Source organism: Vombatus ursinus, unplaced genomic scaffold (assembly GCF_900497805.2).
Source record: "Vombatus ursinus unplaced genomic scaffold, bare-nosed wombat genome assembly UNPS02014863.1, whole genome shotgun sequence".
NCBI lineage: Eukaryota > Metazoa > Chordata > Mammalia > Diprotodontia > Vombatidae > Vombatus > Vombatus ursinus.
The window spans coordinates 33935802-33949498 of record NW_020954641.1 but is presented as its reverse complement, the minus strand read 5'-3'; the positions used below and the strand labels follow the sequence as shown (position 1 = coordinate 33949498).

The 13697-nt window shown below is 39.5% G+C and overlaps 1 protein-coding gene across 2 annotated transcripts in view; it reads left to right on the top strand.

The window, feature by feature from the left end:
• Positions 1-13697, top strand: part of STK32A (serine/threonine kinase 32A) — a 106085-nt gene that overhangs the window by 74307 nt on the left and 18081 nt on the right. For both annotated transcript variants that reach the window (XM_027841922.1, XM_027841921.1), the window contains exons 6-7: positions 4339-4455; positions 13537-13662. In XM_027841922.1, the coding sequence (XP_027697723.1) occupies positions 4339-4455; positions 13537-13662 (243 nt within the window). The remainder of the gene's footprint in view (positions 1-4338; positions 4456-13536; positions 13663-13697) is intronic.

Genomic DNA, 13697 nt, shown 5'->3' with positions numbered 1-13697 from the left:
AATCCTTGCTTCAGCCACTTACTGTCTCTATGTCCCTGTGCAAGTAATTTACCTTTTATTTGCTTCTGTTTCCTCATCTGTAAAAGGGGGATAATAACAGCACCTACCTCCCAGGGTTGTTATGAAGATCAGAGGAGATTATAATGGTAAAATGCTTAACACAATGTCTGGCATATTGTTGTTGTTGTTTGTCCTTCATTCTCGAAGAGGACCAATGTGTCATGCCTTGCAAGTGAATTGGATTTCAGTGAGGCAGAGCTGTGCAAAGTCACCAGCCTCACATCTGGGTCCAGTGGCAAGATATAGATCAGGACTAGGAGAAATGGTCCCAGATGCAGTGAGGAAGCTTGGCTTTTTACGTGTGTGTGGGTGTGTGTATGTATGCATATATATATATATGTATGTATGTATATATACACACACACATGTATATATACACACACACATATATATATACATACATACATATGTATAATTTATTTATTTATTTTTAGTTTTCAACATTCACTTCCATAAGATTATGAGTTCCAATTTTCACCCCATCTCTCCCTTCCCTCCACCCCAAGGTAGTATGTAAATTGATATAGGCTCAACATATACATTCATCTTAAACCTGTTTTCATATTTGTCATGTAAAGAAGAATTAGAACCAATGAGAGAAACCATGCAAAAGAAGAAACAAAACAAAGGAAAAAGAGAGAGAGAAAATAATATGCTTCAATCTGCATTCAGATTCATAGTTCTTTTTCTGGATGTGGACAGCATTTTCCATCATTAGTCTTTTGGAGTTGTCTTAGATCTTTGCATTGCTAAGAAGAGATAAGTCTATCAAAGTTAGCCATCATACAGTGCGGCTGTTACTGTGTACAATGTTCTCCTGGTTCTGTTCACTTCACTCTACATCAGTTCATATAAATCTTTCTAGGTTTTTCTGAAGTCTGTGTACTCATCATTTCTTATAGCACAATAGCATTCCATTACATTCATATACAACAACTTGTTCAGCTATTCCCCAATTGATGGGCATCCCCTCAATTTTCAATTCTTTGCCACCACAAAAAGAGCTGATGTGTATATATATATATATATATTATATATGTATATATAATATATATATTATATATATAATATATATGTATGTATGTATATGTATGTATATATGTATGTATGTATATGTATGTATATGTATGTATATATATGTGTGTATGTATGTATATTTGTGGGTCCTTTTCCCATTTTTATGATCTCTTTGGGATACAGACCTAGAAGTAGTATTGCTGGGTAAAAGGGTATGCCCAGTTTTGTAGCCCTTTGGGCATAGTTCAAATTGCTCACCAGAATGGTTGGATCAGTTCACAACTCCACCAATAATGCATTAGTGTTCTAATTTTCCCACATCTTCTCTAGCATTTATCATTTCCTGTTTTATCATGTTAGCTAATCTGATATGTGTAGTGTGGTACTTCAGAGTTGTTTTGATTTGCATTTCTCTTATCAATAGTGATTTAGACCATTTTTTTCATATGACTATAGATAGCTTTAATTTCTTCGTCTGAAAACTGTTCAAATCCTTTGACCATTTATCAATTGGGGAATGACTTGTATTCTTATAAATTTGACTCAGTTCTCTATATATTTTAGAAATGAGGCCTTTATCAGAGACACTGGTGGCCATTTTGTATTTCATAATGTTCTCTATCTCTTGTTTGGTTACAAATTCTTCTGTTCTCCATAAATCTGACAGGTAAACTATTCCTTGCGCTCCCAATTTGCTTATAGCATCAGCCTTTATATCTAAATCGTGTACCCATTTTGACTTTATTTTAGTATACAGCGTAAGATGTTGCTCTATGCCTAGTTTCTGCCATACTATTTTCCAGTTTTCCCAGCAGTTTTTGTCAAATAGTGAGTTCTTATCCCAGAAGCTGAAATCTTTGGGTTTATCATACAGTAGATTACTATAGTCATTGACTACTGGGTCTTATGTACCTAACCTATTCCACTGATCCACCACTCTATTTCTTAGCCAGTACCAAGTAGTTTTGATGATTGCTTCTTTATAATACAATTTATGGTTAAGCCACCTTCCCTTGCATTTCTTTTCATTAATTTCATTGATGTCCTGGACCTTTTGTTCTTCTAGATTAATTTTGTTATTATTTTTTCTAGCTCTATGAGGGACCTTGGTCTTTTTAAGCAAAGGTCTTTCCCAGGTCTCAGCTTGACTGAGGCAACACCCATTCAGTGATTAAGGCTAGGTAAGAAATGAGGCAAGAATGTTCTCTTTTACCTAGTCATAAAAAAAATCAATCTGGGAGGGGAAGACCCTCAGGGTTTCTGGCCAAAACAGAAACAATTGCTATTTACACTCACTCTGAGCCATCAAAACTTAAACAATAACCAAGTGAGACTTGGGTTGGGACTTATTGTTGGCCTATTGTTGGAAGAGCCAGAGTGATTTGGGTTTAAGGCATGGTCCTTAAAAAAAGAAATGTAGCTCATAAACCTCCAGATATCTTGTGAGGTTTCAGCAATCAAAATTTATATTCCTTGGGGCAGAGCACCCACAGGTAAGGGTATGATTCCCTATATGGACAGGAGGAGAGGAGGGAGGGAAGGCAGGAAGGAAGGAGGGAAGGCAGGAAGGAAGGAGGGAAGGCAGGAAGGAAGGAAGGAAGGAAGGAAGGAAGGAAGGAAGGAAGGAAGGAAGGAAGGAAGATCTGGTACATAGTATTTATTGTTCAGTCATTTCAGTCATGTCCAACTCTTCATGACCTCATTTGGGGTTCTCTTGGCAAAAATACTGCAGTGGTTTGCCATTTCCTTCTCCAACTCATTTTACAGATGAGGAAACTGAGGCAAACAGGGGTAAGTGACTTGCCCAGGGTCATGCAGCTAGTAAATGTCTGAGGCTGGATTTGAACTCAGGAAGATGAGTTCTTGATTTCAGTTCTAGCACTCTATCCACTCTGCCACCTAGCTGCTCTGGACACATAGCAAGCACTGTATAAATGTTAGCTATTATTATTCATTTATAAGTTGCTTATGAAATATATTTGGTTAGTAAATATTAAATGAAAATCTTCCAAAGACAGGAATAAAACCTAAGCCTCAGCAGCACTTTCAGAGGATCACAGAGCTAGAAGGTGTCATTTGGTCCAGACTCATCTTACCCAGGAGAAAACGGAGGGCCAGGTGGTTGAAAGGATTTGCCTAAGCTTGCAGAGGCAGTGAGTGCCTTAACTGGAATTCAAACCCAAGTCTTCTGTGGCTGTAGCAATCTTATTCTTGCACCATGCCACCTTTTAAGTGAGTGCTATCCACTGGAGTTATCTTCAAATGGTCACTTGTGGACCTTGTAAAAATTCATGTATTTTTTCAAAGCAAAATAATATGAGTCCTCTCCTCCCTCGACCCCTCAAAAAAAAAAAAAGACTACACTTGGAGACTGGAAAACCCTTTAACTGTAAATTTTCACCCAGACAGTGGTCTCACCCAAAGAAAGATTCTTCCCTAGGATATCTCTCCAGTCAGGGATCCCAGGACAGTAGCAACACTTTTTATTTCTTATGCTAGACTTTTAGTTTTATTGCCATTTATAGCATTAGGGGATTTGAACTGGAAAGGGATTTTAGACTACAGATATCTTGACCAAACTCCTCATTTCATAGAAGAGGAAACTGAGGCATAGAAAGGGACCTGACTGACCCAACATCACAATGGTAGCAAAGCCATGTTTTTCTGCTTCCAAATTCTCTTTTCACTTTGCCAAACAGAATGGGAAAGGGGACCCCACCTGAGACCTCCCATGCCTGCCTGACCTGCTTAACCTTGGCCTCCAGTCATGATCCAAGCACTATTGCAGCTTGGTTGGAAAGATGGCTGGGCCATTAAGTTTTACATGGCAGATCAGTGAATTCTTGCCTGGACTTGCTACCTCTGTTTTGAAAGCACTAGCTATGCTGGTCACAACCTAACTAGGTGATGGCTCTTTGTTGGTAGTAGGTTATTTCGTTTTTTTTTCCTTTTTTCTTTCAGGCCTCTTTGCTTTGTGAGCTACCTCATTTCCTTGGGTTTATTGTTGTTGCTGTTGTGTTTACAACCTAGCGTTAATCTATTTACTGCAGCTGGGCTAGGCTTGGCCCTGTGCTGATTTTCAGTGGCTCTATTGAGGATAGCAATGTGGGGAGAGGTGGGGTATTTAGAAACTACACAATAACATCTTAGTTATTGAATGTCTGACCTGGGAAAATGTCCAAAGAAAGTGTTTTTCAGCCTTCCTCTCTCCTCTCACTCCCCTAGCCAAAAAGAAATAATTTCCTTGTTATATTTTTACAGAGGCCATATCAAATTCGCTCTGGCACATCTACTCATGACATTGCTCACATGTTTAAGACAGCAATTGTGACCTTCCCAGCTTCATGGTCAGTAGGAATGGTGACACTGCTGAAAAAGGTAAGAGGAGGGGCAGCATGGTCCCCATGACTAGAGAGTATTATGAATAATTGTCTATGTTAATGTAGCAGTATATACTTTCAGGCCACTGAACTTAAAGTCAGAAAATTCTGGGTTCAAATCCTGCCTTAGATACTTACTAGCTAGGTGTCCCTGGGTACATCACTTAACCTGCCTGCCTTAGTTTCCTCAACTGCAAAATAAGGGGGTTGGATGGCTAATATGGAAATAGAGTCTACATGATTTCACATGTATAATTGCTATATTTTGCTTGCCTTCTCAATGTGTGGGGGACGGGCTGGAGGGAGAGAATTCAGCACTCACAAATGTTTTTAAAAATGAATGTTAAAAATAAATACTACCAGCCACTGAGAAATTCATCAATGGCCTTCCCTGCATGCTCATAAGGACTGGGCTCTACATAAAAATGATGAGGCTGAACTACATGGCCTTTCTTCCAGCATAGGATCTTTGATCCTTTGTATGACAAGTTCTCCTAACTGGAGAAATAAATAAAGGGTTTGGGTTCTTTAGCCTCTGAGGTCCTTTCCAGCTCTACTTCTTTGATTTTAGGATCTTAAACTTACAAGCTTCACCCCATTTGCTCTTCATGATAGCTCTGGTTGCTAATGCAAGTATTATGCTCCCCATTTTACAGAAAGGAAACTGGGGTCCAGGAAAGGGAAACAACTTGCCAGATGTTCCATACTTAGTGTCAGAGCCAGGACTCAAACTCGGATCCTCAGTCTCCATCATCAGAACCATTTCCATTACTCAACAAACAATAAGCCCTTATATTTGCATAGTTCTTTCATGTGTTTAAAGTGCTTCCCCATATATCATCTCACTTAATTTGCTAGATTAAAATGTTCTCTCTTTCCTCAAATTTTCCTAGTGCTTCGTCTGTATATACCATATTTTGCATCATACTTATTGGTGAACCTGTCATTTGTTGTTGTTCAGTTGTTTCAGTCGTGTCTGACTCTCCATGACCCCGTTTGGGGTTTTCTTAGCAAATAAGCTGGAGTGGTTTGCCATTTCTTTCTCCAGCTCATTTTACAGATGAGATGACTGAAGCAGACAGGGTTAAGTGACTTGCCCAGGATCACACAGCTAATAAGTATCTGAGGCCAGATTTGAACTCAGGTCCTCCTGACTCAAGGCCTGGCACTCTATTCACTGTGCCAGCTAGGAGACCTTGTCATACAAAGGATTAAAGATCCTCGGAAGAGAGGCCATGTAGTTCAGCCTCATCATTTTCATGTAACCAGGTCATTGAGCCCAGTCCTTATGAGCATGCACAGAAGGCCATTGATGAATTTCTCAATGGCTAGTTCTCCATTACATACAAATGAGGAAACTGAAGTCTAGAGAGGAAAGGTGTTTTGCCTAAGGTCACATGTGTAATAATTGGCAAATTTGACATTCAAAACCAGATAGACGCCCTGATTCTAAGAGCAGCATGTGCACCAGTGCATCTTGTAGACTCTAAGCTCCTTGAGGTCAGAGACTATGCCATTTTGTATCGTTCTCACCTTAGTGTCTTAACATGGTAGGCATGTAATAAGTATTTGTTGAATTGAACATTTGTTAAATTGAATTCAACAGGTATTTACTGAGTACCTACTGGGTACTGTGAGAGATACAAAAGAAACATAAAATATGATCCTTACCTTAAAGATGCTTAGAGTCTTATTAAGGAGAGAATGAGTTAATGGAGAAATATTTCTTGAGCACCTACTGTATTCACAGAACTGGGCTAAGCACCGTAATGACACCAAGAACTACATTCCTTTATAGGAGCTTATCAGCTTATAAGAACACATAGAAAGATTATTAGGAATATGAAATGGTGTAGTATAGGAAAGATGCCAAATGTGGAGCAGAGAGAATGGATGTCACAGGAATGAATTTAAAAGAAAAGATAACTGAGACACGTGGAACAATTGCTCACAATAACATTTTCATCTGACAAGGTTGGATACTACCCTCTGGTGGTTCTGCTGAAATAAATCTCTTGCTTCAGTCTAATTTCTACTGATTTAATCCTGATAATCTTAAAATCATAGCTGTAGATCTAGAGGGACTTCTGAGGCCAGCTAATCCAGCCCTTTCATTTTAATGATGAGGAAAGCAGAAGAAGAATTAATAATAATAACAGTAATAGCTAGCATTTGTATAGCGCTTTAAGTTTTGTAAAATACTTTACAAATATTATGTCATTTGATCCTGAGAGGTAGATGATATTATTATCCCTATTTTGTGGATGAGGAAACTGAGGCAAATGGAGATTAAGAGGTAGGATTTAAACTCATCTTTTTTTTTTACTTCCTTCTTTATCAACTGTACCACCTAACTGCTCCTAAAACTAAGGAAATTGAGGTCCAAGGAAGTTAAAGGTCATATACATCATGTCAGAGGAGTTTTTTAACCCAAGTCCATGAATTCAGAATCAGTACATTCTCCAATCTCTATTTACTCCTTCCTTTGACAGCACATCATGAAAATGCCTCCGCTCCAGTGAGCATGGCTGATTCCTTTTGCTCAAAGGTCACAACACTTAACTTTCTCTTTGGTTTCTGAAATCATTCCATTTTTGTTAGGGAGCAAATCACATCTGTAAAACTTGTACAGCCAGGCCTATGACTAGTATTGGGCTATCTGGACTTTGTTACCAGGGAACCGACATATGGGGGTTGTAGGTCCTCAGATTCCCAGTGGTCCTCTGGCTTGTTGCCTTTTTTCTTTGTCTTTGTGCTATGACCCCGGGTCCCCATTGCCAGAGCCCCTTTCCCAGGGCCCATCTTTTCCCATCACTGCACCCCTGCCTGCTATCTTCCCATGATATTTGGGACCATCAGAGACCATCTGCTGTGTTGTGGAGGTCCAACCTCGACTCTTTGGGGGATAGTCCATTCTCTCTCATGGTATGGAAGCCCTGTGGAAGAAATTGTCCTCAGTCCCCCCTCCTCCAACTGAATTTGCCCCAGGTACAGTAATTCTTAGTGATCCTTCTAAGTACAGCTACTGTCTGAAAGGGTAGAAAGACTTGTTATCTAGAGATATCATTCCCAAGCAATCCCACCTGGAAATGGGAAGGGTGGGGCAGGGTAAACATAACAGCTATTTACCAGCATCTGGATGTAATCTATGAAAAATAGAAGACAATTTATATGATTGAAACCATAAGAAGAATTTAAAAAATAAATTGGTAAAATCAGGCTACCCCCAAAAAAGGACACCAATTTTCTTTTCTTTAATTATTCAGAAAGAATAATATTTCAATTTCATAGTGGGAACTAAATAGCAAGACTCAGGCTCTCTATTGTCTGGTCTGCAGAACATTCTCTAACCCTGTTTGGGACAGTTGTCTGGCCCTGATGGAGGTATGGAGGAGGGGAGGGATGGGTGTATATCTTCCCTCGGTGCTATCGCAGCCAAGGTATTTATTTTTCAGCCTGAATCTGTGGGTGAAAGCATATTTTCAGAACAGATTCCCAAGTGACAGAAATTAGTCTGCAGGAACCTTAGAGATGTTAGGCAGCTGTGACTGTCCACATCTCTTTTAACAGCTTCTCCAAATTTCTTTCTTCACATAGGTCCTCCCTTCTTGAATGGATAATGTGGTATAAACAAATTTACATTTGCACCCATTCCTGCCAATATATTTGGTAGCTGAATTTATTGTATGCGGGCCAACTAGGTGAGGTCCCTTTGTAAGTAAAATGTAGCGTAGTGGAAGGAGCTGTGGTCCCAAAGTCAGGGGTCTTGGGTTCAAATCCTAACTTAGTATAGGGTCACTGAGTCTCACTTTTCCTCATCCATAAAATGGTCATCATAATGTTTACAACACCCACCTCCTAGAATGGTGAGAAAAGCATTCTGTAACCCTTAAAGTGCCAAGGGTAGGCAAAATACAGATCATGGGCCAAATTTGACTACTTTGTTTTTGTGCAGCCTCACAAGCCAAGAATGTTTTTATATTTTTACCTAAAGTCTTATTATATTAAAAATATAATATTATTATATTATTGCATTATATGGAAAATATAGTTATATTATATTATATTAAAATATAATCTTATAAAAAACTAATCTTGGCTTGTGGGATTGTAAAAAAAAAATGGGTAATGGACCAGATTTGGACTTCCCTGGGACTGACTCAAAGACTTTCAATGGCTGTCAATTGCCACTCAGATTAACTATAAAATCCTCAGCTTCCATTCATATTCCACATTTCTCTTTTTCATGTATTCTCCATCCCAGTTAGACTTGCCACATGTGATATTCCATCTCCCATTTCCATTCACCTAAGTGGCTCATTGGATAGAGAACAGGACTTAGAGTCAGGAAGGCCTGAGTTCTAGTCCTGCCTCAGAAAATTCCTGGCTATGTGACCTGGAACAAGTCACAACTGCTCTCTGCCTCAGTTTCCTCATTTGTAAAATGGGGTTAATAATAGTACCTCCTTCCCAGGGTTGTTTGCTAGGATGAAATGAATGAACATATGTAAAATGATCTGCAAACCTTAGAGTACCATATAAATGCTAGCTATTATTGTTATTATTATGCTTTTTCACAAGTGCCTCTCTCCCATTTCTAGAATGTATTTCTTTTTTTACCTCCATCATATAGAATTCCTAGTATCCTTCAAAAATGCTATCTACTACAAAAGGCTTTTCTGTGACACCCTCCCCTCTCCCCCAATCATAAGCATTCTCTTTCTCTTGAAATGTATTTTGTATTTATTTACTTGGTGTACATGCTATAATTGGGACAGCTAGATGGCACAGTGGATAGAGTGCTAGACCTGAAATCAAGAACTCATCTTCCAGAGTTCAAATCTGACCTCAAACACTTACTAGTTGCATGACCCTTGGCAAGTCACTTAACCCTCTTTGCCTCAGTTTCCTCATCTGTAAAATGGCCTGGAGAAGGAAATGGCAAACCACTCTAGTATCTTTACCAAAGAAAACCCCAAATAGGGTCACAAAGGACTGGACACAACTGAAACAACTCAATAAGAACAACAAAATCTGGACCCAAGTTTCTCCCTTTTCCAATCCATCCAAGTGTAAGATAGTTGTGATTGAACAACAACAACACTCTGTTGTGATCCCCCAGCAGAATGTAAGCACCATTTTATTTTGTTTTATCCCAAGCCCCTTATGAGTACTTGGTGCATTGTGTGTATTTAATTATCATATGTTAAATTAAGGACCAGTCTTGTTAAGCCATGGAGAAGCTTATCACTCAAAGGTTGGCCACCAAAATGATTCACATTTTTGACAACAGCAACTCATGAAACCATCTACTAAGGTGTGGGGAAGTTGTGATCTACATTACACAAAAGAGTACCTACATTGATGAAATCACAGATTTTTGAGATGATGAAATTATGACTTTTAGGCAATGCTGGTAGAAGTGGCCAAGAAGGCAGAAGGGGCAGATCCAGCTGTCAAGGTTGACGGCCAGGTGTGATCATCACAGGACTGCTCCAGAGCTAAGTGACCACTAGAGCATTGAGACAACTTCCCAAAGTTGCCACTGGTTGTCCCCTTGATTTTTTGTTTCTTTAAAGTTTTGTACATTGTGAGACTCTATGTTCCCAGATGAAAAAAAATTTTTAAAAGACTAATAGTTTATATAGTGATTTAAGATTTGCAAATTTCTTTAATGTTACCTCATTAAAACCTCACATCAACCCTGTGAGGTAGGTATCATTATTATCCCCATTTTATAGATAAGGAAAATGAGACTGAGAAAAATTAAGTGACTTGCATAGCATCACATAACTAGTAGTGGTCTGAGAAAGGCTTCAAACTCCGGTCTTTATGACTGTTAGTCCAACACTCTATTCACTACATCAGGCATGTCCAAACTCCCTGTCTGTGGGCCTTGAAAGGCTGGCAATGTTTCCTAGTGCTGCTAGAACCAGATCAAAATGTAACTGGGAAATGTTAACAAAAAAATCAATGAAAGTACAGTACAACATAGATAATATTAGTTTGTGGATTTCCAAGTCAATATGTGGTCTGCAGGGATAGTTTGAGGCACAAGCCAGCTCCAGATAGTTCAAGATAAAACTGTAATCACAAGTCTCCAGATAACACTCATATTAGTGGAACTTTTCCCACATGAAAGTGATCACCCTCAGTTAATATCTTCACTTTATGAAACTTGTCACTTCAACTGCATCCTACTCACTCCCCCCACCGCCCAAACTCACTGCTGTGGGGAGTGGTGCTTTGAAGTGTTCATTGTACCCTTTCCTGGAGAGGAGGTGGAGGGGAATTTTTAATACCTTGATATAAAAGAGATAAACAGGAGTTGAGCAGTGGAACTTAATTCCTGTTGAAATGGGGATTTGTTTTTGTTTTGTGGTGGTTGTTCTTTTTAAGGCAATCCCTTGAGCAAAGGTAACAGTAGAGAAGCAATTAAAATGGGCAACCAGGGTCCCAAATTTAGAAAATACTGATAGTACTTGCAACCCTTTAGTGGAATAGAAGAACTGAGCTTAGCACCGAGTGGGTAAGAATAATTAGTTAAAATAGGAAACTATTAGATGGTAGGCCAGTGGTGACATTCCATCTCTGTCCTATCCCTGTTCCACCATCTCTCATGGCAGTGGTCTATCCACTAATATTTCTGTTGCTTTCCTCAGGAATATTTTCTGTCACTTGTTCAGGGTGCAAACATTTCAAATTAGGGCTCTCGTGTGGGCAGAAGAAGATGGGAATAGCTTAGGGAAGAAGGAAAGTCGCAACAGCAACTCCAGCAAAAGAAAGCGCTTCTCACTAAGTATCCTTTCTTGACAGTTTGTACAGTTTTTCAAAGATGCCCTTCCATATGGGGAAAGCCGCCTCTGTTGTTTTCGAAGTGAGGTGATATATAGTTTACAACAGGGTCAATGTGGGGCCGAGTTAAATTTTAGGGCACATGAGATCATACCTCTAGAGCTCTAGGGACCTCAGAGGCCGTCTAGTCCAGTAATCTCATTTTACAGATGAGGAAACTGAGTCCCAGGGTGGGTTAAGTGAGTTTCCCAAGGTCACACAGGTTGTAAGTGGCAGAACTGGGATTCAAACCCAGACCTTCTTACTCCAAATCCTATACACTTTCTACTCATCTTTGTCTTACCCATGTGTCATTCATCTATGAGTAAAATCATACAATTTACTTCCCGGTCCCAGACAAAGACACGGATGCTAAGTGGAAGACTTTTCCATTTTGTTCTCAGTATGACTGACATATTTCTAGTTAGAGCCTCACTCTTCCCCATTAGATCATTTCCAGCATAACAAGAAATCTGTTTATCATACACCAGCTAAACCTCACCAACTAAGCCTCAAGTCTAAGCCCCAAGTTAAAGTGAGCATTATCTCTATACAGCTAATATACCAAGTGACCTTTCTTGAAGAAAGTCAGACATTGAGTGGAATCAAGCAATCAATAAACACTTATTAAGTACCATAAGTTACACCATCAAGAACATAAGAAAAAATCTCGAAAGTCCAACTTATTTTCAGTACCTTAAGAGCCCACCGTTTCTTCTGTTTGGATGTTCCTGCTGGCAAGGCAGTTCACAGTCCCTCAGTTTATGTTGATGGTTGAATGAATTGCTATGGTCAGAATAACTCATCACCTCGTGTTCACTTTTGTAGTGATGGGGCCCATCAGACTGAAGTAGGCTGGTCATCAGATGGCAGACACAGTCTATTCTTTGGCCTATACTCAAAGCCATGTCAAGTTAGCAGGACCTGCCAGAATTGACATCACCTTTGAGAAGCCATTGTCCCCTCCACACATCAATGAAGTGTTTTCTAGAGACTTTAGTAGAGGCAAAAGTCAATTGTGTGCACAAGGCCATTTATTCTCATATATCCATATCCTAGCAATTTCTATGCTATCTCTTTTGTATTTTAAGATAGCAATCTTTCACTTTGTTTTGACAGTTTATTTAACGCACCAAGCATTATTTAAGTGTCTACTCTGTGAAAAGGAGCAGTTGGCTAGTGCAGTAGAGAATGTGAGGCCTGAAATCAAGAAGATTTATTTTCTTGAGTTCAAATCTGGCCTCAGGCACTTACTAGCTGTGTGATCCTGGGTGAGTTACTTAACCCTGTTTACCTCAGTTTCCTCATCTATAAAATAAGTTGGAAAACCAAATGGCAAACCACTCCAGTACCTTTGCCAAGAAAACCCCAAATGGGGTCATGAAGAGTCAGACATGACTGAAATAACTGAACAACAGAACTCTGGGCAAAGCACTATTATAGGCATTGGGAACACAAAGATGAAAATTAAAAACCTTTAAAAAATTAAAATTGTTCTTGCTTTCAAGGAGCCTATATCATACTGGAGTTTACAATATGTAAAGAGTTAAATAAATACATAGCAATTTCAGGCATGAAAGAGAAATGAAACTAGGAGGCTCAGGAAAAGCTTCCCATTCACAGAAGGCAGCGCCTGAGCTGATCCTAGAAGGAAGACAAGGATTCCAAAGAAATGAGGGGAAGAGGAGTCCTTCCTTGGTAGGCATGGGGGATCTGGGAGAGGTGATGAGTTCCTGAGGCCAATGTCTGATTCATTGGAGGGAAGAGGATTGATACAAGAGATGCTGTGGAAGCAGAACTGACCAGACTGCTTACTGGTAGAGAGTCATTTCTGTGAAATGAGGGTCTAAATCAGTGGTGTCAAAATCAAATAGAAACAGGAGCCACTAAACCATGTGTGAGGATCACTGCAGGTGGTATATCCATGTATTAATACTATCTACGTTCTGTTGTATTTTTACTTATCTTGTTCAGTGTTTCCCGATTACATTTTAATCTGCTTCAGGCTGCACCTGGGAGTGTTGTGGGTTCAGTGGCATGTTTGAAACCTCCGGTCTGGGTGATTTTTCATATTCCTTTCAAGTCTCAACCTTTGATTCTGTGACTTGGCAGCTGCTTGGATATAGATGGTAGGGGGAAGTGGAGAGAGATGTCTAAAGACATTAGAAATGGAACTGTCCATAAAAATTGGCCTCCCTGAGCCTTTCCATAGTCCATCATCCAAACTCTTGTGTTTTCTTGGCAGTTGCTTGAACAAAATCCTGACCACAGATTTTCTCAGCTATCAGATGTCCAGGACTGCTCCTACATGGCGGATGTGAATTGGGATGCAGTTCTGCAGAAGAGGCTGATGCCAACTTTCATTCCTAATGTAAGTCAGCTGAAAGAAGTCCAACCTCCCACTTC